Here is a 24,295-nt window from a genome sequence, read left to right as displayed (position 1 = left end):
TTGGGGGAAAATATATATATTTAGGCAAAAGAAAAGTACAAAGGAAAAAAACCACAAAATTAATGAATACTGTGGAACACCCATAATCTCATCACCTGAAGATAAACGGTAATAACATTTGGGGCTATTTTCTTCCACAGTCGGACATACACTGATAGATGGATAGATACATTTGTGTGTGTGTGCGCGCGCGCGCACGCGCACGCGTGTGTGTGCACGCACGCACATGTGTGTTTGAATGACAATACAAAAATATTATATTAAAATATACATACATGTATGTATATGTACATACATGTATGTGTATGCATATACATACATGCATGTACATATACATACATATATGTATCCTTTCTTGGAGCGGAAGGTTGGAAAAATGAGATATAGACTCAGGAATACAGTTTAAATCGTTAACTCTCAGGGTTCCTGGGTGGCTCAGTCAATTGAGCTCAGGTCATGATCTCAGGGTTGTGAGGTCCAACCCTGCCTTGGGCTGTGTGCTGACAGCTCAGAGCCTGGAGCCTGCTTGGGATTGTGTCCCCCCTCTCTCTGCTTCTTCCCTGCTTGCACTCTATTTCTCTGTCAAAAATAAATAAACATTTAAAAAATAATAAATCCTTAACTCTTCACTTATGAACTATGAGACCTTCGGCACTTCTGGGTCTTTATTTGTAAAATATTTACTTTGTAAGACTGAGAATTGGATAAAACACAATGGTTCTCAAAATATAATCTCTGATCAGGCATATTAGCATCACTTGGGAATTTGTTACAAATGCAAGTTCTCACACCCACCCCCAACCTTCTGCAAGGCCCTGAATGATTCTATTCAAAATAAAGTTTGAGAACTACTGACGTGAAATACATATAGCCTAATGGGTACTCAGTAAATGTAGCTGCTGTTAATAAATTATGATATTGTCTTCTCTTTGTCCTTTATTATTCCCCAATCAGGTTGAGTTTAATAGCATTCATTGAGCTGAAAATTAGTGCCAGGCAGTAAATGGGAGAGGACAGAGTTCACAGTCCACAGTCAGTAGCAGGAGATACCAGCCACTTTCCCAGGTCAGGTGTCTCAACATCAACCCAGAAAGCTCTTTTTTTCCCCCTCCAGACTACTCTACAGGTAGAAACCACTGAGATTAAACCAGTGCTTTTCAAAACAGGCTCATGTGGGCTGGACCCCAGCAATGCTACTTTCAGGAGATCTTTTGATTAGTGGCAGCAAGCACCACAGCCCCCTCAGATGATAGAAACCAACAGGTGCCTTGGAAATCACCTAGTCCAAACCTACCTATTTCACAGGGAGGAAGCTGAGGTCCAGGAACAGGGTGCTGCTGGATGGAGAAGAGGTCTGCAGAGGCATCTAGCCCTGCATCTGTGTGCCTTGGATCTAACACCTAGACTCCTGTGGTGGTGTTTTGGTAGATGACACCAGGCACTCCCACTGGCTCAGACTGACCAATTAGAGACAGCCAGCAATGAAAGTAACAGACATGCAACAGATTTTTTTTCTTTGGAATGGAATATATCATAAACTATTAGACTATCCACTGTGGTTTGTATACAGACAGATAAATACTCAGGTGGCCCTGTCTAGAAGCATAAGTGTGGACATAAGGGCCCCAGGAAAACCTTTACATTGAATTTGACCCCCTGAATGAAATGTGGCAAAAAGCTGCTACTAATAGCATTTCAAATAGTACCTGACATAAAGTAAGGATTCCACATGTGTCCATTTTTATTTGAAATGATTTTGACAAAGGTAGAAATGTGTAGTGGAAAAAAAATTCTCTCATCTGCAGCCGGAGAGAGAAGCATGATTAATATCTTATGAGAGAGGGAGAAGGAAATCATGGTAAATACAGTTATATCCAGCTTTTTTTGTTGATGTTTATTTATTTTTGGGACAGAGAGAGACAGAGCATGAACGGGGGAGGGTCAGAGAGAGAGGGAGACACAGAATCGGAAACAGGCTCCAGGCTCTGAGCCATCAGCCCAGAGCCTGACGCGGGGCTCGAACTCACGGACCGCGAGATCGTGACCTGGCTGAAGTCGGACGCTTAACCGACTGCGCCACCCAGGCGCCCCTGTTGATGTTTATTTTTAAACCTCTTTGGAGGTTTAAACAAACAAATTCTTTTTTTTTTTTTTTTTTAAAGTAAGCTCCATGCTTGGGGCGCCAGGGTGGCTCAGTCGGTTAAGAGTCCGACTTTGGCTCAGGTCATGGTCTCACGGTTAGTGAGTTTGAGCCCCGTGTCGTCTGTCGTCGGGCTCTGTGCTGACAGCTTAGAGCCTGGAGCCTGCTTCGGATTCTGTGCCTCCCTCGTTCTCTGCCCCCTCCCACTCGCACTGTGTCTCTTTCTCTCTCTCTCAAAAATAAATAAACCTTAAAAAATTAAAAAAATAAATAAATAAAGTAAGCTCCATGCCCAATGTGGGGGGGGGAGGGGGGAGGGGGTTGAACTAAAGACCCTGAGATTAAGAGTCACAGGCTCCACCAACTGAGTCAGCCAGGTGCCCCTAAACAAATAAATAAATATATGCTGAACAAACGTTTACTGCATATCAATTGCCTATGATCAATGAGGAATCATACTATTACTAAAAGACATGTGACAGCTTATGGTCATGCAGTCCTGAGCAGTTGGAAGGGTCTTGGTCACAGCTCCTAATGCTCACTGATCTCTCCAACAGGTGCAGGGTCCTAATGGGGCTGGTATGCTGGTCACGACCAAGATCATTTTTTCAGCTAGCCCACAGTGCTGCCTCTTGAAATTCTTAAGCCCCAGGGAATTCCTCCACACCCTCCTACTTCCTGTAACTGATCACCAAGGTCTGGCACATCTCTCCGGAGCACTCCTCTTACTGTAATATATTTAAGTTAGTTTCCACTGCATTGCAAGATCCCTGAAGGCAGGGCAAGGCTGAATTCTTCTTACCTTTTTAAAAATCCCCACAGTGTTTTTATAGTGCCTTGAAAGGACTTAAAATATCTGTTGGCATCCTACTGAAGTTTTCAAACTTTTAGTGCCCTATCAAGCCTACTCAGATACAGCCACACCAATAAAACTGCAAGATAGAGAAAAATCAGAGGATGTTCATAATAAAGCACCGAGAATAAATCAGGTTAAAGCACTATTAATACCATACATATGAATCATGGCCTGTGCTATTATTAATAACAATAGCAGTAATATCTAATTGTAAGCAATTACTGTACACTATTGGTCACTGCAGACCATTGTTTGCTTTCAAATGTGAATGACCTCCCAGCTCAAGGCTGATGTGACTCGAGTGACTGCAGTATCAGAATAGCACAGTAGTTCAATAATTTTGTCCGGAAAAGACAGAGTTGCAGAAGAGAGAGAAGTGAAAAAACAAGCCAGCCTTTCCATTCTACACGTCCTTCTTTCCCATTTTGCCAATCTGATTTCACTCAGTGACTCATGGTGAAACAGAAAGCATGAGAATTGCATTCAGATGTGCAGAGGTTAGTAACTAGTTAGTTTTCAAAAACAGCTCATCTTCAGTAACACTATAGTTGCCTTCCATTCCATTTCTCTTAGACTGGCATCTGAACAGCTGCAAAAAATTTCCTTAAAGTCTAGAACATTCTTAGGTTAAAGACTCAAAAGGGATATTTTAAAGGAGGCTGTGTGTATTCAGACTGGTAGGGAAGTCATTGCCATCTCGCTTCAGCCTGGGGACTTCCGCTGGTTTCTTTCTATCATTTCATCTCTATTTTGCACTCTGCCCCTGGCTATGCCGCGAGGCCCCACTTTTCCTGTAACCAACCTCTCAGAGCCAATCAAGAAGTAAAGAAGAGGAAAAACACCCGCCCGCTCCCAATTTCTTTCGCTCCGCTGCTCACCAACCTCAGAGCCGACTGAGCCAGAGCGGCTGTCAACTCCAACCCAGCTCAGCTGATCGGTTGCCGCCGCCGCCGCCGCCAGATTCCAGAGGGGGAAGAACAAGAAGCTGAGAGACCAGACATGGACGTGAATTTCGCTCCGCTCCGTGCCTGGGACGATTTCTTCCCTGGCTCTGACCGCTTTGCCCGGCCGGACTTCAGGGACATTTCCAAATGGAACAACCGCGTGGTGAGCAACCTGCTGTATTATCAGACCAACTACCTGGTGGTGGCTGCCATGATGATTTCCGTTGTGGGGTAAGTGGGGTCCCCCTCCGGGGCGCCGATCGAGGGCGGTACTGTGGGGCTCCGGTGCACAAGATCCCGGGATGTGGAAAAGCTCTCCACACCCAGCCTCCGCCCTGGCAAGTGCAAGCGGTCAAGCCAGTGGAAACTTGTCAGGGCGAGGCCGCAGCCGTCTTGTGGTCCCCTTTTCCATCCCGCGCCTCGGGCCCAGAAGTGGGGGGATTCCCAGGGGTGAGGACATTTTGCCAGCTTCGGACAAGAAAAATGACTTTTTTTTCCCCCTCTCTGTGCCCTGATTAGGCACTTGCTGAAGGAGATGTTCGCAGTGCCCCTGTCTTGTAAAAATAAGAAGAAAGAGGGAGGTGGTGAAACCCTATCCTGGGGCTGGCGGGAATGGGCGCCGCCCTGGGAGACTTGGGCGACGGGGTGTGGATCCGGATTCTGCATTCTGGGGTGTTAGTGTAAAAAGGGTACCTAAGGAGGGACGTGTTTTGTCGATCTCTCTGCGTAGTGCCCTCCACACTGTACAAGGAATCTGAGCTTGGGAGCAAGAGGGTGGGTGTTCCCTGGTGACGCATCTCCCGGTGTGGGGTGACGGCTGCGCTGACCCCAGGAATGGGGTTCTCTTGCTTTTTCATCCAGGAGTTGTCAGACGTGGTTACTCTTTCTGCTTTCACTTCCTGGTGTCGGTATATTCAAGGCCTTTTCAGTGCCTGATCTGAAAGTGTTCTGTGTTACATAGGACTCCACCGCTTCCAGCAGACGCACCTGCTTTACTAGAAACCACGTTTTCTTGTAGTTTACCCCTTAAGAAATGCTTCTCTTACTTTTGCAGGATGGTGATATTCTAGATCTGGCCGATTCTACGCCCCTCTAAAGAAAGAGGCAGCCTCAGACTTTATAAAGGAACGCGCTTGCCATTACAGAGGGGAAGTGCAAGCTGGCCTGGAAGAAAGAGGAGAGAGCCAAACTTGGAGGGGGTGGGAAAGGCCAAAGAGGGTGGTTTCTTGAGTTGCTTTGCTGGTCTTTGGCTTATTGAGTCACTTCTCTGTGCCAGGCTCGGAACACAACAAGATCAATCAGACATGAATTCTAGCCGATGGACAGGTGGCAGTTGTTGGGAAGCCGTAGGACCAAGTACCCAGCACAGAGGAGAGAGAGAGTTCGCAATTTCCAGATGTGGTTCAGAGTAGTTGCCCCCATGCGGAAGAGAACGCTCATTGGTGGGATTTGGTAGACAGTGACACAGGCCCTCATTCTGTGTTGCTTGAGGAATCACCAACTCTGAGAATGGCTCAGTGTGTGGAGGGCACAGGTTCTGAGCCCTCTTTGAGGGAGGGTGGCTGCCAAGAGGCCTGAGGCAGCTGCCTCCAGAACCTTCCCCTAACCTTATGCTTGAGGCTCCTTTGCCAGAATGCTAAAAAAATGTCTTTAAAACAAAAACCAAGTAGTATATAGGATTGTATCCGTTGGTTTGCTTTCTTTTTCTTTGATCCCCCTTGGGAAAGAAGCAATCCAGACATTTTGTCTGGTGATCTAGAGGTGAGGCTTTTTTGAGGTAGCCCCCCCAACTTCGTTAATCGGCAAAGTTTGACCCAGACCCATCAAATGTTCAAGGAAACGGTTGCTTTTCAGAGAGGTGTACTGCCCACACCAGACACAGGCTTTGATGGAATCCATTTTTCACTGTGAAGGTCAGGGTCCAGCCCCCTGGCTAAATATAGCTCCCTCATTATGGTGCCTTAGCCTACTAATTCAGGCAGTTTGGAGTGTTGGCCTTCCCATTCTCCTTTTCAAATAGGAAATGTTGGTTGGCAGTGACATTTTTGAAGATAAAAGTGAAAAAGAGCCATCTTTATTTTTTATTGACCTTATTTTTAAAGCCATACAAAAGATACAGGCCAGAAGTAAATTGTTTTGAAAATTACATGCGTGTAAAATAGGAGATTTCCTCCATACTGCAGTGAGGATTTGGTATATGATCCTTGTTTTCTGTGTCCACAAACACACATTCGGTAATGTTTCCACAAATGACTTTTTTCTTTCTTTATAATCTAATAACAACAAAAGCAATCATTTATCAAGGTCTCCGTGTACCAGGTACTTTGTTCAGTAATTTACCTGTATTACTTTGTACAACCCAATGAGGTGAGATGACATATTATCATCATTGTTATTATTATTGTTGCTGAGGCTCAAAGAGTATAAATGACTTGCTTAAAGTCACAGACCCAGTCTTGTGCTCTTAACTACTATGCCATCTTCTTATGAGTCATGAGGTTTAGAATTATAATCTCTTAAACCTGGAAGAAACCAAGTATCTTCAGGGTCAGAGAGCTTAGTTGATTTTGGAACATTTCTCATTCTAAAGAGAACTCTCCTCTCTTGATGATGTCAGTAGATGGGTGGGTCAGAGCAGTATTAGAAGCTGTTTATCTGGATCCTCTACAGGCATCTGATAGTTTCCTATGACATCTTGGTACGGTGTGTGTGAAAATGTCGCCTGGGTGTTTACTGGATAAGGAACCGTGTTCAAAGGGTGTTCTGTCCCCTAATAGTAAGGAGGGGCCTCCAGGGCATTGTTAGAAGGCTCCAGCCTCAACTGTGAATGCTCCTGTGTTGAAAACTGGCTTGGGTGAGGATGGAGAGAGCCCGTTCTTGCGGATTGCAGAAAGGAAGAAGGAAAACCAAACACCTATTCATCTAGTTCCAAAGAAGACACAAAGGGCTGCCTTGGTAAAAATGGACAGTAAGAGGGATTAGGATAGAGATAAATCTGTACATGAGGGCTGATCAGGCAGGGCCTCATAATCCATGGGTAGAAGTTTGGTCTTCACGCTCAGTTCAGTAACATATATACTAAAATGGGAATGATATGTAGATTAGCATAGCTCCTGTGCAAGGACGACATGCAAATTTGTTAAGTGTTCCATATGAAAAAAAAAAAAAAAGAATAAGGTCGGTCTTCATTCTAAAAGCAGGGTTTACCAGGCATGTGACTTCCTCTCAGTAGGTCTACTCTAGCACTAAGCTAGCACATTAGTTTTGAGTAAGTTTCTTAGCTAACAGCCCTTGTTGAAGGCGTCCTATCTCCTGCTCTTCAAATAGTAGAAAGTAGTGGTTAAGAGTGCAAGCAACAGAGCCATATTAAGTGAATTTTAAATCCCAGCTGCCAGTCATTAGCTCTGTAAGCATGGACTTGAACTACGCCTGGTCCTCAGCCTCCTCATCTATCAATGAGACTAATTATAATACCCGCCCTCATGGAGCTTTTATGAAGATTACCTGAGTTAATACAAATAAGGTTCTTAGAATAGTGTCCGGCTCTTAGTTTTTGTTCCACAAATGTTACTTATTATTTTTTTCATCATTTGGTATGATCATGGAGATTACTGAAAAACGTAGACAGCATCTTTACCCCAGCAGCTGTATCCACCCAAGCTCCAGCTGCCAACTTACCTACTCCTGTTTTTCCTTCAAGATGCAGGGTTGGTACCATGTCTTTGAGGAAACATTTTCCCTTTTCCCCTCACTCTCTTATGTTAATTGGGCCACACACGTGTGCCTTTATCTTTCCTGGTAGTTACCTCACAGGCTTTTAAGTTGTCTGTTTCCTTGTCTCTACTCTGGACTATAAATTCCTTGAGGTCAGAGACCGTGGGTTTAGTGTGTGATTATTTCTTCTTTTTCTTGTTGTGGTTATCATTATTTTTATTCACTGTATCCCTGAGGCCTACTATATAGCAGATGCTTAGTTGGTGAATGCAAATGTAAATAAATGAACAGAAGGCCTCAACGTAATCACGGGGGCAGCTTTTAACCTACCTAATGGAACAAATTATTTTGAAGCACACAGCAGCACGTTAGTTAGTACATAGCAAGGAGATGCTCCTAAAGTGATTCCAACTGGGTCGTTGCTGACAGCACTTGCTACCCGTTGGTCAGGATTACTGCCTGTAAAACATTCAATTTAGAAAAGATCAGAAGTCAAGCTCTTCACTAATTCCTATTGCCCTTGTCGAATTTCGGTGAAATACTCTCCTGCAAGTTTTCTCAACATCAGCACTGTGACAATTTGGATCATATAATTCTGTGTTGTAGAGAGCTGTCCTGTGTATTGTAGGACAGTTAGCAACATCCCTGCTGTCTACCTTCTGAATGACACCAGCAACCAGGCTCTCAGCTGTGACAGTCACAAATGCCTCCAGACATTCCAGGTGTCCCCTGGGGGTCAAAATCACCTCTGGTTGAAATCACAGGGGTGGTAACCTTGGCTTTGAACTACACCTGCTCAAGTTTCTGTAGCCAGGAAAATCATGATAATTTAGTGATCACCTTCACTAAATAAGTTGGTTTATAACAAGTTACAAAAACAGAGTTCTTGGCAGTTACTTAGCAAAACAGTTTGGTTTTAGCTCCCAGCTTCTGACTTTTCAAACCTAAGAATGGAGCAGATTTGAAACTTACACAGCTTTGATGATTATCCTTGATTTATTAAATTTGTTATGCGATCATTCTTTTATTAATCTGCCTGGAAGACTGTACTGATTCCACCGACTCAGACTTTTTATTTTTTGACAGAATTCTGGCAGTTGCTTTTTTAGTTTTCTGCTCAAAAGTTCACTTGCTCTGGAATTCCTATAAAATAGGAATTGTATGGGGCGCCTGGGTGGCGCAGTCGGTTAAGCGTCCGACTTCAACCAGGTCACGATCTCACGGTCCGTGAGTTCGAGCCCCGCGTCGGGCTCTGGGCTGATGGCTCAGAGCCTGGAGCCTGTTTCCGATTCTGTGTCTCCCTCTCTCTCTGCCCCTTGCCCGTTCATGCTCTGTCTCTCTCTGTCCCAAAAATAAAATAAAAACGTTGAAAAAAAAAATTAAAAAAAAAAATAAAATAAAATAAAATAGGAATTGTATGACTTTAGTTAATATAAAGTACATTAAGACCTAGCAAGTGATAACAATTCAACATTAGCTGCTGTTATTATATTAAATTCTAGGTTACAGGTATACTTGAAATTCTAACAACTTGTGTATTCTCTTAGAAGTATTAGAGGATGAATACACTTCAGTGGTTTTGCCATAATTGCAACTTGTGCTTCTTGTAAACACTTGGGTTGCTTTCCTTGAAGACTTCAGTTTCCTTTTGAGATTCAGGCATCACTTCAGAAGAGGTTAAAAGGAATAGCGTAAATAACAAGCTGGGAAATGTGTGTCTTGCTGAAAGTGGCTTTGCATGTTCAAAATCAAGATTGAAGAGGACCTAACTTACCGTCTCCATCCTTGACACGATACGTCTTGGCACTAAATATTCTTTTTTTTTTTTTTTTAAGTAATCTCTATGCTCAAGATGGGGCTCAAACTCACAATCCCAAGATCAAGAGTCAAGTGCCGCACTGACAGAGCCAGCCAGGAACCCCTAGATACTCTTGTTACCTCACACACAGCAATACAAGTCTCTGCCTCTATTTTCAAAGTGAAACACAAAGGCAACACCTAACTACACTTGAAGTTTAAATGCTCAGTATGGGATACAGTCTGATTGTGGATGGAAATTGCTTTGTGCTTAATAGAATGCCAAAAGAGTGGAGCTGGAGAAATCTAAATCTGTTCCGGGCCATGGAACAGCAGCCTCTCTCACCCTGGGAGTTTGGAAATGCAGAATTTCAGGCCTCTTCCCAGCTGCTGGGACCTACTGAGTCAGAGCCAGCTTTTTGACAAGACTCCCAGATGATTCATAGGCACATTAAAATTTAAGAAGCACTGGTCTGGTCTGGTTCAAAAGAAACATTGAGAAAATTTAAATAAATGTACCCATATGTGCAGGTGTTAACTTCAGAAATTCTACATACATCATTTTTGGAATGGTCCAGGATCTTAACTCCCCAAGTAGTTTCTGATATACATCCCCAAGTGGAAGTTGAGAAGTACTGATCCCATCGAACCCCCAATTTCACAAATGTAAAGGCTGGAGTTCGTGTGGCTACTTAGAACCAAAAACTGCTATTAAATAGTAGCTTCTTTTATTGATATGAAGTACTTTTTTTGTTAAATCATCCTGCAAATATTCTGCATCTCCTATTTAACCTAATTCATCTGAACAGCCGACTCTCATACATTTGTAATTATTGGCCCGTCTTATTCTCACAAATTCCCCCCTGCCATCGGGACTCTTATTTCCTGGCATGGCATCAGAAGCGCCAACCACACACAGAATTTTCAAACATATAAATGACTCCAGTGCATCTGTAGCCAACAGGCTCATTTATTTTCATTTGTGTATGTTCAGGCCTCCCCTTTAAGACAGCACCGTGTAGCCGCTGAACAAATGAGCCTGTATTTTCTTGGAGCACCTCTCCACCATGTGGCCTGTGGAGGTGTTACCAGAGGGTGAAACCTGCAGCTGCCACTTTATGCTACCTGTTGTTTGAAATGGCAAGGGATTTCTGGAAGGCTGGTACTTCTGTTTGAAAAGAGCATTGCTTTAATCTCTTCGGAATGAGTGTGGTCCTATAATACGTTCTAAGCCTTCTGGCTACAGCCTTTGGTATTAAAAAATGGCCAGATGGATTATACCTTTTAATGCTGCAAGGATGAAAACCCCAAGTTTCTAGATGGTAAAGGAAGAGCAGGGTAAGAGAGCCCTGGGATGCTCTGAGTCGGAATGTATTAAAACATTTGTAGATGAAATCAATTGCAGTGCTTTTATGCCAAAACCTAGTGGAAAGGTTTTTGAGATTAATCAGCTTCAACACCAATGCTACAATATTACTCTTAGTTTTGTTGTTTTATCCATTCACTCCACAGAGTATGAAGCATTTACTGACTTCTCAGGCACTGTGCTAGGAGATACAGTGCAGAATAAGAATCTGTGATCCCTACCTTCATCATGCGTAGTATCTAGAGGCTACAAGATGAAACTACACACATAATAATTAATATTTATACAAGCATAGCAAGTGTGCAGAAATACCTACACAAACATATTCTTTCCTTTTTTTTTTTTTCTTTTTTTAATGTTTATTTTTGAGAGAGCACGAGTGGGAGAGGGACAGAGAGAGATAGGGAGACACAGAATCCGAAGCAGGCTCCAGGCTGTCAGCACAGAGCCCGACCCGGGGCTCGAACTCACAAACTGCGAGATCATGACCTGAGCTGAAGTCAGAAGCTTAACCTCCTGAGCCACCGAGGTGCCCCAAACAGATTCTTTTCATCCCGACTTATCTCATTTCTCCTGTACATTATGATGCCAAATTTCAAAACTCAGGTATTAAAAATGGGGAAGGCTGGGGCGCCTGGGTGGCGCAGTCGGTTAAGCGTCTGACTTCAGCCAGGTCACGATCTCGCGGTCCGTGAGTTCGAGCCCCGCGTCGGGCTCTGGGCTGATGGCTCAGAGCCTGGAGCCTGTTTCCGATTCTGTGTCTCCCTCTCTCTCTGCCCCTCCCCCGTTCATGCTCTGTCTCTCTCTGTCCCAAAAATAAATAAACGTTGAAAAAAAATTTTTTTAAATAAAAAAAAAAAAATGGGGAAGGCATTGAGTATGTAGACAGAGGAAAGGGTAATTATAATTTTCTCTTCCTCACCTGCAGCCGACATGTCTTTTACTCAGTTCAACGAGTATTTACTGAGCACCTACTCCGTGTCATACAGTGTCTAGGCCCTGAGGATATGAGCAGGAATACAACTCCACCCTGCCTTCTTAATCCTCCCAGAATTCATCTTCTCCTGCTCTCCCATACCTCTTTATCTACACTTGAGGTATGCACATGCAATGTTGGCATGTCTTTCCCTGACGGGTGATGTGCTTCTTATGAGTACAGAACTTTACGAGGTCTGTCAACACCCAATAAAATTTTAATCTCAAAATTCTTCATCTAATAAGGGTTGTCTTTCATTAAATCCTTGGACACCATTTATGCAACCTTGTTCTTGGCTTCTCCCCACACACTTTTTAAAAAAAACACTCCCGCCACCATCAGTCGGGGGTTGGTTGTTTCTGTCTCCTTTTCCTACTTTAGGATTTACAGTGATTCTGGGTAAGTGTGCAAATGAGCATATTTGGGATTCCTGGCCCCTTTTGTAGAAGGCAAAAGCTCTCAATCTACTTAGTAGGGGCCAAGACCTCTGTATAAGAAATTGAGTTCTAAAAGATGAACTTGACCTATCCACTTAATACCAGATTTGTGCAGCACTATTGGGAATTTCTTATTGTTTTTCTTTTGGGCAAATGAATTCTCTCCTTTATCACTCAGCTTCAGAATACATACCCATAAGATCCTCCTCTGTCTGTTGCGTTGGGCTTGTTCTCTTACTTCAGAGAACACTTTCAAGCCTGTGATCTTGGACAAAAGCTGCAGGCTGCCTCTCTGTTCTGCAAGTGTTTACCATAAATAGGATTTCCCATCCTGCTCTTAGATGGAGCCTTCACTAACGGGGACACCGAGATGGCAGAAAGTCCATCCGGAGTGGGAAACTGAGGCTTAGGTTCCTGCTTCTACTTGTTTGCTTCAGTGTGCCGTGAGTGTGGCTCGTCCCTCAGAGAAACAGAAGGGAAGGCAGAAATTGGGTGTTGGTGGGAGGTGGACAGGAGCCTACTTGTAAGATGGAAGATTATGTGTCACCAGGCTCATTTGCATTTGCCCAACCCCAGCCTCCTCAGCCAGCGCTGTAAGAACCTGCCATGTGAAGGCGATTTAATTTACTTTACTAAAAGGATTCAGAAAGAACAGTTTGTAAACAAATATCTCTCTACTGCAGCTTAAAAGCATTATTTGTTGTGAGGGTAACCATAGGTTCCTAATTGCTGAAAGCAATGATTAGTATACACGAGAGTCCATTATACTATTCTCTTTACCATTGTATATGTTAGAAATTTGCCGTGATGCAACGTTTAAAAGGGATTAGTTGTCATCTAATCAGAGCCTTGTACGCTGTTATTTGAAGCTGCATCACTGAGGGAAGTATGAGATGTATGGCTTCTAAACCAGGCCCAATTTATTATTTATTAAAAATAAAAGAAGCCATTACCTTCATAAACACAAAAGAAAACATGGAGGTTCATAAGATATGTCTTATTGTGAATACTTTTGACCTGCCAACTGCTGCAAAGACGATGGATCATTTGGATGTGAATGTTTAGTTTCATGTTGCCAAGTACCCAGGATGCAATAGCTATACATACACAGCAAGAATGCAATAAATACTATGGGTCTTCCTACTTCAGTTGCTTAAGAAAATCTCAACGTTAGGTTACTATGCCCTTTCTGTGACAAAAGAGGCTCCCATCCCACTTTCAGTGCCGTGAAGGCTCCTTTGCCTGGTGATTATTAGGCCTAGGCGACACTGATCGTGTTGACTCGAAACTGATTTGTACCTTTCCATTTATACTTTATAGTCAGAAATATTTCCTGCCAAGATGGAAGCCAGGTAGGGAAGCTAAAGCAACCATGGGAGACCCTCGGGGTTATCAGAGGAGTCACAGAGCAAGAGGGGCCTATATAGACAGGTGTGCAGGAGTACAAGTCTCCCGCTGCGCCACCCCACTCTCCCTCCTGGCCCCCAGCCATACTCGTGGCAAGACTTACCAAGTTCCTCCTGCCAGCCAGCCAAAGGGCCCTTTCACCCCATCCGAACATGTCATGGTCATTCGAACTCCCATCTGCACGGGCATTGACATAAAGTTTCCTGTTTTTCTTTTTCCTCTGTTTGTTTCATCACAACTCTGTGAAGGTACAAAGACAGGGACTATTTCTCCAGTGATATTTACTGTACAATGAGAGTAAGAGTGACTCGTCCAAGACAAATCTCCCATCGCTTCACTCGTGGCCATGGAAAGTTCCTGGGCTTCTTTTAAATAACATGAAAGTACGCTAGATCCTTACTTACCTTTCTTCTTTCTTTCAACAAACACGTATTGAATACCTACTGTATGCCAGGCCCTGTACCAGGTGCCAGGGAGACAATGTTACAGTCCCGGCCGTCAGAGAGCTTCATCTCTAGTGCGAGACAGACATTCATCCAACACTCAGTCAGGTAAATGTAAAACCACCTCTGTGATCAGGGCAATGAAAGTGAGGCCTATGGTGCTATCACGTGGTCAGAGAGATGGATTAGGCTGGGAGTTGAAGGCAGTAGGAGTGACTCAGGCAAAGAATGGCTTGTGTGCAGGCCTGTGGGGGCCAGACCCAGGGCGAGTTCTAGAAACCCCAGAGGACGGGGTGTGGAATCAGGAGGCCGTGTACGTGGAGAGCACAGACTGGGCTACCAGCCCTTGGTCCCCTCATACTTATTATTAAAAACACCCCTTTCTCCTGGCAGATGCAGTCTAAGCTAGATTATGTAGTGAGTGAACTGTGGCCTGGACTGGCGCCCGCCCCCCCCCCCCCTTACCTCAGCTGGGCCTCCGCCTCCGTGTCCTGGGTTCAAACTACACAACTGTTTGTAGCAGCCCTGGAGGTACAGGCAGGCAGGAGCCAGACCCTGTGGGGCCGTGGAGAATGTGTAACGAATTGTGTTTTTATTCTAAGAGCAAGGAGAAGCAAGAGAATGGATGGGTGGATTCATATTTGCAGTGACTCCTCTGGCTGTTTCAGGACTACAGCAAAACATCACCAATTTAGACAGATCCACTGTGAGTAAATTGTTCCCTCCCTTTCTTGGTGAGTCAGGCTTCCTCAGGAAGCAAACTACAAAAATAGCTTTTTGGGTTAGAAAATTGGAACTCGATGCGAAGCTCCTTCCCCTGCCCAGAAAGTGTTTCAGTGCCTTTTTGACTCTTGTTGGCATTGTAGTGTGACAGGAGTTACCAGGTGTGCCCTTGACTTGATCTGAGAACCTCTGTTTTGGTAAACTTTTATCGCCAACTCTATAGTTGATGGCTTTGAGGACGTACTTACTAACCTGTCCGTTCGTTAGCTTGTTTATATGTAGAATGAGATGCATTTTTCAAGATGTGTCCTAGCTCTGAAGTTCTGTGACCAGCCAAGATTTTTCTTCCCCCTTCAGGGACTTGTGCTAAAACCATAGCTATAGCTACCCGACTCATGTTGGTACATTCAGGATATGTGTCCACATCTGCTTACAGCAACCTTCTTTCAGAGAGAAGTGAGAATGCCACGGGATTTCCCAGAACGATGCTTCATTGCTGACCCCAACTGGAAGAATACTGAGAAGGCATGGGGGAGGTTCCTGAAGCTGCTCAACAATGCACAACGGGTTATAGTATGAATTGCTATCACACTTACATCAGCTGGCACCCTTTTCTCTCCCCTAGACCCCTAGAAATAGGTTTCTTCGCTTCTCTGGGCCTTGGTTTATTCATCTGTGCAACGGGACTGAACTGATTTATTTTTGAATGCGCTGCTACAGGATTCTGTGATGGGACTGTAAACCTCTTTACAACCGTGGATGTTTCCACTAGAATTTTTAACCATTACATTTATTTATTTATTTACTGACTTACTTACGGAATAGGATGTGTATGCATATAGGTATATATTTTTATCCCACAAGAGGAAAACATACTGAATGCTTTTGACTTGTTAAACTAGGTCCCATTTCCACCAAGGACAGAAAGTTACATTTGTCCTCTCCCTTTGTCCTCTCCACTCCTCTCTGCCCTTCTCCCTCCCTTCTACCGCTCTGCCTTCCTTCCTCCCTCCCTTCCTCCTTCAGGGATTACCTGTAAGTGAAACTCCACCATCAGAGCCCAGTGGCAATTGTGCCCACGAAAGCTGGGGTAGCATATTTATGGAAGTTTTTTTTCCTAAAGGTTCTTGGGCTTTCTTGTGGGTTGCTGTGACTAAGAGCCCCGCTGTTGACTAAAAGCTTTGCTCATCTCAGACAAGAACTGGCTCCCCAGTTCCTGCACTCATTGGAAAATGAAATTAAACTCTAGAGGGTGGTGTAGGTGTTTTATTTTCCTCCAAGTGCAGGAAGGCGCCAAGGCATTAGAGCGGTACAAATTTTACTCTTTGTTAGAATGGAATGGCACTTCAGAAGAAGGGGGGACATCGTTTCTGCTCCGAGTAATTTTGTTCATTTTTTTCCAGCTTGGAAACTTGGTTACTTTCTAATTATAGACTGTGTGGCTGGGCGTGTTGTAAGCTAAAACCAGTTCTATAGGGCTCTGTGCTCTGTTCTTTTCCCTTGACTATGAAGAACAGGAACAGGTGACAAGCAGATTTGGAATTGCTTGAGTCAGGCTTGGATTTTTTGTTGTTCTTTGTCCTGGGTTTTATTTAGACATTCAGCATAGATGCCTATTTTACTTCAACAGAGAAAAATAGACAAAGCTTGGCATACTCTTGATTTTATGCTTCACCTCATGAATCATTTTAATAGCTGTTCTGTAAAGAACTGAGTAGGATACCTTTGCTACTTTGCTACCAACCATCCAACCATCCATCTTTTATTTGCACTTTATGCAAAGTGTTTCCTTTAACTTGAACCCTCCACTGTAGTTTTTTGAGTTAATGTAGATTTTTGCTTTTCTTTACAGCTGAAAAATATTTGGGTGAAACTAATAAACAACTAGGGGTAAGCTACCCATGATGCTACTACCCCTGTATAACCAATGTAGTCTTTCAGGATAATTTCTTCTGGAATCTCTTGAGAGCTAGGAATGAGATTTATTAATCGGTGACAGTTCCTGGGCCTCTCCACTCCATTTCCTCACCGCCTGCTGAAAAAGATTTTATTTTTGTCCTAATTCTTCCTTTCTCCAGGCCTATAATTGTCTTTCCCAGATTCTGGGCTTAAATCAGCGGATAGGGCATAACCCAGATAAAATTTTAAAAGAGAGAAAAGTACAGAGTGACTTGTGGCCCCCAGATGATAAAGAAGTGGTGAAGGACAGACAGAATAGTTCATGTTCTGCGTACTGGAAAAGCCTGGAGGAGTGGGGTGGTGAACCCTGGCTAGAAGAAGATCTGCAGAATGAGTAGGGAACCAAGGTTTGGGTCAGAGAAGGAACAGCTTCGCTATGAAGTATGAATTGAAATTGCATTCATGTTATTGGAGAGATGACGGAAGTAAAGATAGGCTGTTGTAGCAAGCCTGTGCCAAGCCTGGGTTGGGATCAGGGAGCAGTTGCTTTTATATTTTTATATTTTCCTTTGTTGCATGTTCATTTTATTTCTAATTACAAAATAATATACTAATTGTGAAGCTTTCTACTTCTGAGCTATACTATATGTATATACATGCATACATATATATATACACATATATATATACACACATATATATGTATATATATCTATCGCATGTATATATCTATATATGTATATATCTATCTATCACATGTATATATCTATCTCCACCTAAAAGAATTACAGTTGCTTTTGCCCACTCAATATATTATTAGTGTCTTCTTTTATTATTAAGTATTTAAAATAGCTGTATATACCACCTCTAGGCAATTGTTGGCCATACACATTATTTTTAAAACTTTTTAATCATATGCCACTCATGTGAATATTGTTACAACTCAATCTTGGCATTTTTGTTTATTTCTGTAGACTCTATTCTGAGGAAGAGATTTATGTCCTGTAGGAGGATAAGTATTTGCAAGAGTTTTGAATGAAATAAGCAACTTACTATTATGGGATTTAACTTTAAATTATGTACTCCTATACTACTCTTACCATTGTTTAATAGCATGCATTTTAATAGACCTTTTTAACTTTTCCAAAGCACTTTCACATTGATTATACACCCAATTTCACCCATTAAGGCATGTGATACTTTTACTCTTATCTGAAACTATTTCAGATAGCTTTTATGTTTCAGAAGGTAGAATCAGAGCTACAATTTAAAGGGATTAAAAAAAAAAAAAAAGAATCTTAGTTATCCTGAATATGAATCCTGCTCTGAGTATGAATCCTTCGTCTGTTTTATTTCAGTGAAAGTAAGCTCTTGGCTTCACTTTCCATTGCCCCGTTTGCTTCTGTCCCTCATTTCCAAATCTGTTATGTTGATATTCAGAGCATGATGAAAACACACTGACCCTCATTGTCCTTCCCAAGTAAAATACGCGTCAAGCCTATTGTGAGGGTAAGAAGTTAGTAGCTCATGGGACTTGCTGATCACAAATGTCACATTCAGGGTTCTTTATTCACTGTGGGTTTGGGTAAGAGTGGGGGCTGTAACACCCAGTCATTCTCTCTTATGAAGTACTGGATCTAAGTTTTCTTCTTTATTATCAACAGTAATGTAACCTTTGACTCCCGTAACAATGAAGCCAGAGGCTCTGTGCTTGGAAATCTCCACTGATAACCCATCCCCTAATGATACTCCCAGCCCTTTTAAAGAGTTATAATGGATTCTCTCTGCCAAGAGTCATATACTCAAATGCCTCCATGGGCCAGGCAGGTTATGTAAGAGAGAATGCAGGGCAGCTGTTAGAAAAACAACGATCAATGGCAGCTCAATGGGGGCCTCTGTGTCAGAGATGCAGGAGATGGTGGGAGGACAAGAGCTAATTGGAGAGCATTTGTTCTATCTGAAAGAGAAGGTGCTCCAGCCAGTGGCTGACATGTGGAAAAGTGGGCCTACTGTTGTTAGATTTTCTTGTTTATGGGAGAAGTTAGAAATCCCAAGTTTTATGGACTTTCTAAACACAGCGCGATTCAAATAAAAGTTCTGTAAACACCATCCAATGCAAGCATATATGTGACAGTAGGCTGGATCTGGCCCACGGAGGCCGTCACGTGACTTGCATCTGTCGTGGCAACTCCTGTGAGGATTTGAATAAGCCTGCAGAGCTCAGAAAATATGTGAGCACTGTACTGGATGTGCACCAGAGCCCAGGAGATAATGAAAGTGAAACAGCCCCTTCAAAAGAGGCGGTCTCTATGGGGCGCCTGGGTGGCGCAGTCGGTTAAGCGTCCGACTTCAGCCAGGTCACGATCTCGCGGTCCGTGAGTTCGAGCCCCGCGTCGGGCTCTGGGCTGATGACTCAGAGCCTGGAGCCTGTTTCCGATTCTGTGTCTCCCTCTCTCTCTGCCCCTCGCCCGTTCATGCTCTGTCTCTCTCTGTCCCAAAAATAAATAAACGTTGAAAAAAAAAAAAAAATTTAAAAAAAAAAAAAAAAAAGAGGCGGTCTCTTTTAAATTTTAAGAGGCCTTTTAGCTCTTCGCTACCATTACTATAAGAATGAGGACCACTCTCGGCCATAGGACTGTTGACGTTTCAGAAAATGTCAACATCACACTGCAGGGACATACAGCGTGTCCTCAGACTTGTCTGTGATATTTTACAGATGCAATAAAAGCCATGTATGGATTTGGGGCCGGCGGGGGCGGGGGGGGGGAATTTGAAAATTGTGGACCTCTAATGAGACGGACTGACCGCTTTGGTGGGAGTCAAACTACCCTAGTGTGAATCTTGGCTCCACCGTTTTCTCACCTCTGTGCCTCACTTTCTTCATTTGAGAAATACATTAATAGCATCTGCCTCATCGGGTTATGAGGATTAAATGAGCCAGTTTAGATAGAATGCCGAGTAAGTACTCAACACCTGATTTGCTCTTCCTTACCTTTCTGATCTTCCCTTCCTGCTCCTACTACTGCTGACCCAGGCTCCCTCGTTTTTCCGCATTCCAGGTTCCTGAGCCCCTTCAACATGATCCTTGGAGGCATTGTAGTGGTGCTGGTGTTCACGGGGTTTGTGTGGGCAGCACACAACAAAGACATCCTCCGCCGGATGAAGAAGCAGTACCCCACAGCATTTGTCATGGTGGTCATGTTGGCCAGCTACTTCCTCATATCCATGTTCGGGGGAGTCATGGTCTTTGTGTTTGGCATCACTTTTCCTTTGTTGCGTAAGTGAACCTCAGTCTTCTTGTGCCTTAAAAAAAAATGTAGGAGCAATTGTTCACTGGGAATATCCTACCCTGTTTCTTCCATATGTTGACATGTCTGCAAAATTATCACAAGTTTCTGAAACAGCAGATCAAGGCTAATGGTGCAGTAAGTCCATAGATTTAGGTCTACTGGGTGCCTGCTCTGTGCCAGACACTCTTCTGGGGCTACAACAATAAACAAAAGAAGTACAAATCCCAAGTCGCACAGCAAGAAAGTTGTACAGCCTGCACTGGCCTCCAGATTGGTCTGATATTCAAGTCCGTCTCAATCTTTAAGTGCCATTCATACTGATGCATTCATACTGATGCAAGAATGAATGTATTTCATTGGGAAGTAAACTAGTTACTCTCTAGTTACTCAGCATATCGTGTTTAGTGTCCAACTTTCCTAAGTCTGTAAGAATAATTGGCCCAGAATATAGTTACCAAGTACTCCAGTTCTGGTGAAGAGAACTAGATATTTTCTAAATTTTACATGCATTGTTTGCTGAGATCCCAAACACTTGAAACCTGAAATAGAGAACAGATATAGTTCCAGTCTCATCAGCAGAAATCTACTTAAAATTCGATTATATTAAGTGACAGGAACAGTCTTTTAACTTATTAATAGCATTTCACATGTGTATTTTTTCCATTAAATAAAATCAGTTGCTTGTTTGGGGATATGTGAGATTAAGCCCAGAATATTTATAGATGGATCCCACACCTTGTTGGACAACATATTTCAATCAGCAAAGTCAAGACTTTTAAATATTTTCCTCACATTTACCCTATATACTAGAGGCTCAGTATTTCAAAGATTCTGCTTTGACACACAGCTTGTTAACTTCAGTGCCTTTCTACATCAGGGCCTGAGACAGGCCAGTGTAATGAAATGTATCATAGGTAGAGATCAAGGGTCCAGATTTTTCTTCCTAGACATGCTGGAAACCAGCCCTGTGCTTTGGACCAGGTATCCTATATGGGCTGTCGTTCACTCATCTATAAAATAAGGAAGTTAGACAAGATTAGTGACTCCCAGACCTTGATGATTTTGAGAATCATGTAGGACACTTGTAGAAAGCACAAATTTCCCAGCCATATCCCTTAGAGATCTTGAGTCTGTGAGTTGACATTGCTCCTCCCCAAAACCTGTATTTTTAGGAAGCTCCTCAAATGTTTCCAATGGCCAGTCTAGATTGGGAGCCTCCAGATAAAATGCACACCAGTGTTTCTTAAAATGATGGTCCAAGATCACCTATATGAGGTTCATCCAGAGTGAATATTAGCATTTTACATTGTGGAAACCTACCTCAGTCTTACTGGTCTGAATTTTGGGTGGTGGAGACCTAGGATTTGCCTATGTAACAGCTCTGCAGGCAATTTATATATACACCGCAGTTTGAAAAATCGCTCCTGGTAGATCACGTGGGATGCCTATTTAAAATATAGATCCCAGGCCCATCCCTCTAAGGTTCTGGTTCAGGAGGTCCAGGAGAGGGGCCAGGGAATATTTCTCAATAAACAACGTGAGTAATTCTAAATGATCAAGCAAATTCGGGAAACTTTAGGGTAACTGACGTGTAAAACCTTTAGTTTTTATCTATACATCTATATCCATCACTTTGGAAAAATGCCTCAGGAGGTGCCTCCAAGGAGGACTTCACCTGATCATCCCTGATAATCCCTGAATTGAGCATGAATTCCTTTCTGGAAAACTTTGTGTAAGGTTTTTATGTAAGTTGGAATCACACGGATTCACTTTGAATTTCAAGCCATTTAAGTGGCAGCTAAAAAGGTAACAATATCAACGTGAAAAAGAGAAGGTGTGGTTGGCAGATGACAGTCCTGCCTGCTGTGTTTTCCTTCACACACAAAGGACACTTAATATATGACTTAAACAGCTTTATATCAAGTCCAAGGATCCATGTGAGGACTTGGGTAAATTAGAGAACCAGACTGGACTACAGCTAACCGTGGCAGTTGACCCAAAGTGTGAAGATGGGGAGCCTAAGGCTGCAATGGGCAAAGAGCCATTGCTTCCGTGCTAACCACGTTTCTCTTTTCCGTAGTGATGTTCATCCACGCGTCATTGAGACTTCGGAACCTCAAGAACAAACTGGAGAATAAAATGGAGGGAATAGGCCTGAAGAGGACACCAATGGGCATTGTCCTAGATGCCCTAGAACAGCAGGAAGAAAATGTCTCCAAATTCGCTGACTATATCAGCAAAGTGAAGGAATAAATATAAGGGCTGCCACGGACATCCAGGTGTGGTTTGTCCTCATGCAGACCTAGTTTCCATTTGTGTTCTTGAAATAGGAGGTGCCTGTACCACCCAACTATCTCTGGCAGCATGCATGTATAGGCCAAGCTGTTAACATCTCTGATGTGACAGAGGGAAGCCCTCAGAAACCGAAAGAAACTACCCTCCTATTATGCCTGAAGTTTCAAGTGTGTTTATGCAACTGATAGGAAATGGATCACACTTACTTCTTTAGAGAAATAAAAACAATTATGGATTGTACAGCAACAGTACTGTTAACTTGTAGGAAAAAAATAATTGTAAAGTATCAAGGCAATATGAGTAAATGAAAAAAGACTGTTAAAATAGATGTCATGTGTTAGCCTGTTTTAAGCACCACCCTCCCCCCCACCCCCCCCCCCCCGCCCCCACCCGCATCATTCTCCTCCAAAAATATTCCCTGGGACTGTAATATGTGGAGTCTAATTTAGTTTAGCTTTTATTATTCTTCTTTTAAAATCAAAGATGATCTGTATCACTTTACCACCCGTTTGACGTGCAGTGAAAACTGGATAAACCAGTTGTTTTTATTTTGTTTACAAATAGAAAGATTGCTGTTTAGGAGATATTTTGTCAAGTTTTTACAAATTTTTAAAATGCTAGTAATGCCTTTTCGCTAGCAGGTATTTGTTGCAAATTAAATGTCATCTTCTTTAAGGAGGTTAGAGCTACGGAACCTGTATTATTCTTGACAGTCTTGTTAAAAAAAGCAACAACAAAAAAATAAAACTTGAGTTCTGTTTATATTGCATATTTCTTGCTGTTATGGCAAAAAGGTGTCCAAGATAATGTTTCTTGTATTTTTTTCACTATTTGGCTTTTAACTGGAGCATTGAGAAGGAAGGAAATCAATGTGCATTTTATTAATTCCTTAGGGGCACAAAGAGAACAATAATGGCTAATCTTTTGAAATCTGAAAAGCATCTTTAGATGACCAAGCAAACAGACATGAACGTGGGAGTGATCAGCGGCTTCTGCAAATCATGAAAATTTTAGATAGCAATTGTTACGACCACATGTTTTTACAGATAGGCATTAGAATTACTACAGCGTGAGTTTATATATCCTTTTCCTTTCTTCCTTTTATTTCTCATGTATTTAGAAATAGGTTATACAAAGACGTTTTGCTTGCCGACTGGGTGATTTCATAGATGAGTAGAAAACACTTGGGTTTCCCTAACACTGAATTATGAAGACAACTGGAGTGGTACTTACCGGAGAGACTCTCTGTACATCCTAAAATAAGAAGCAACTGCATATGCCACTCCCATCTTTCTTGCGTTTTTATTCCTCAGCCAACCCGCAGCCATCATCTCTAGCACAGCGTTACCACCGTGACTTCACAGCCACGGTCTAGAGTTTGTACCCTTACCCAAATACGGAGAATAAAACCTATCAAAGATTTTCTGTGTGTGAGAGACGTTGTTTATTGATGCACATCTGTGCTGAATATCTGGGAGACTCGGTGACAACCCTTTAAACAACGAGGATGTGCTATACTGCACGACCCGCTCTGCTCGTGTTTCAAATACACTAGGTCCCCCCACCACACGTCAGTTACCTGCTGTCAGCCTCAGTCCAGAAGCAGATGATCCTCCTTGTGACACATCGTCAGGAGGTCCACAGTAGCTAAACACTACACATCAGAGCGCCTACAACATTCCCTCACTTCATCTCATCGCGTAGAATATTTCTCATCCCACGTCATCACAGAGGAGGGGTGAGTATGTACAATAAGGTAATTTTGATAGACAGACTGCATTCACCTAACTTTTATTACAGCATCATTGTTCTAGTTTATGATTTTTGTAGTTAATCTCTGTGCCTGGTTTAGAAGCTAAACATTCTCCTACTATGTACAGGAGAAAAACAGTATATATAGGGGGTTCTGTACTATCTGTGGTTTCAGGCATCCAAGGGGGGTCTTAGGACATATCCCCACTGGATTAGGTGGGGACTATGGTACTGTTTAACAAAACTTCAACATTTT

At 42.8% G+C, this 24,295-nt stretch overlaps 1 protein-coding gene and 1 non-coding gene across 2 annotated transcripts; both read left to right on the top strand.

Moving 5' to 3' along the window:
* The first annotated feature begins 3,710 nt into the window (after positions 1-3,710).
* Positions 3,711-23,710, top strand: ARL6IP5 (ARF like GTPase 6 interacting protein 5). The gene is made up of 3 exons (XM_025916176.2): positions 3,711-4,171; positions 19,762-19,979; positions 22,073-23,710. Exons 1-3 carry the CDS (start codon positions 3,996-3,998, stop codon positions 22,243-22,245), a joined length of 567 nt encoding a protein of 188 aa, XP_025771961.1. The 5' UTR covers positions 3,711-3,995; the 3' UTR covers positions 22,246-23,710.
* Positions 6,995-7,098, top strand: LOC112853082 (U6 spliceosomal RNA). The gene has a single exon (XR_003222887.1). It is a non-coding gene; the product is annotated as a U6 spliceosomal RNA (small nuclear RNA).
* Positions 23,711-24,295: the final 585 nt, after the last annotated feature.

The sequence above is a fragment of the Puma concolor genome, chromosome A2 (assembly GCF_028749965.1).
Source record: "Puma concolor isolate L17-30 chromosome A2, mPumCon1.1.hap2, whole genome shotgun sequence".
NCBI lineage: Eukaryota > Metazoa > Chordata > Mammalia > Carnivora > Felidae > Puma > Puma concolor.
Note: the sequence above shows the minus strand (reverse complement) of the source record. Positions and strands in the feature narration are given on the sequence as shown.

What these genes read in the sequence shown, in the direction of transcription:
- ARL6IP5 (XM_025916176.2), top strand. Translation starts at nt 3,996, where the DNA reads ATGGACGTGAATTTCGCTCCGCTCCGTGCCTGGGACGATTTCTTCCCT. An exon ending in ATGATGATTTCCGTTGTGGG is followed by an intron (nt 4,172 to 19,761) that starts GTAAGTGGGGTC and finishes TCCGCATTCCAG; the next exon opens with GTTCCTGAGCCCCTTCAACA. An exon ending in CATCACTTTTCCTTTGTTGC is followed by an intron (nt 19,980 to 22,072) that starts GTAAGTGAACCT and finishes TCTTTTCCGTAG; the next exon opens with TGATGTTCATCCACGCGTCA.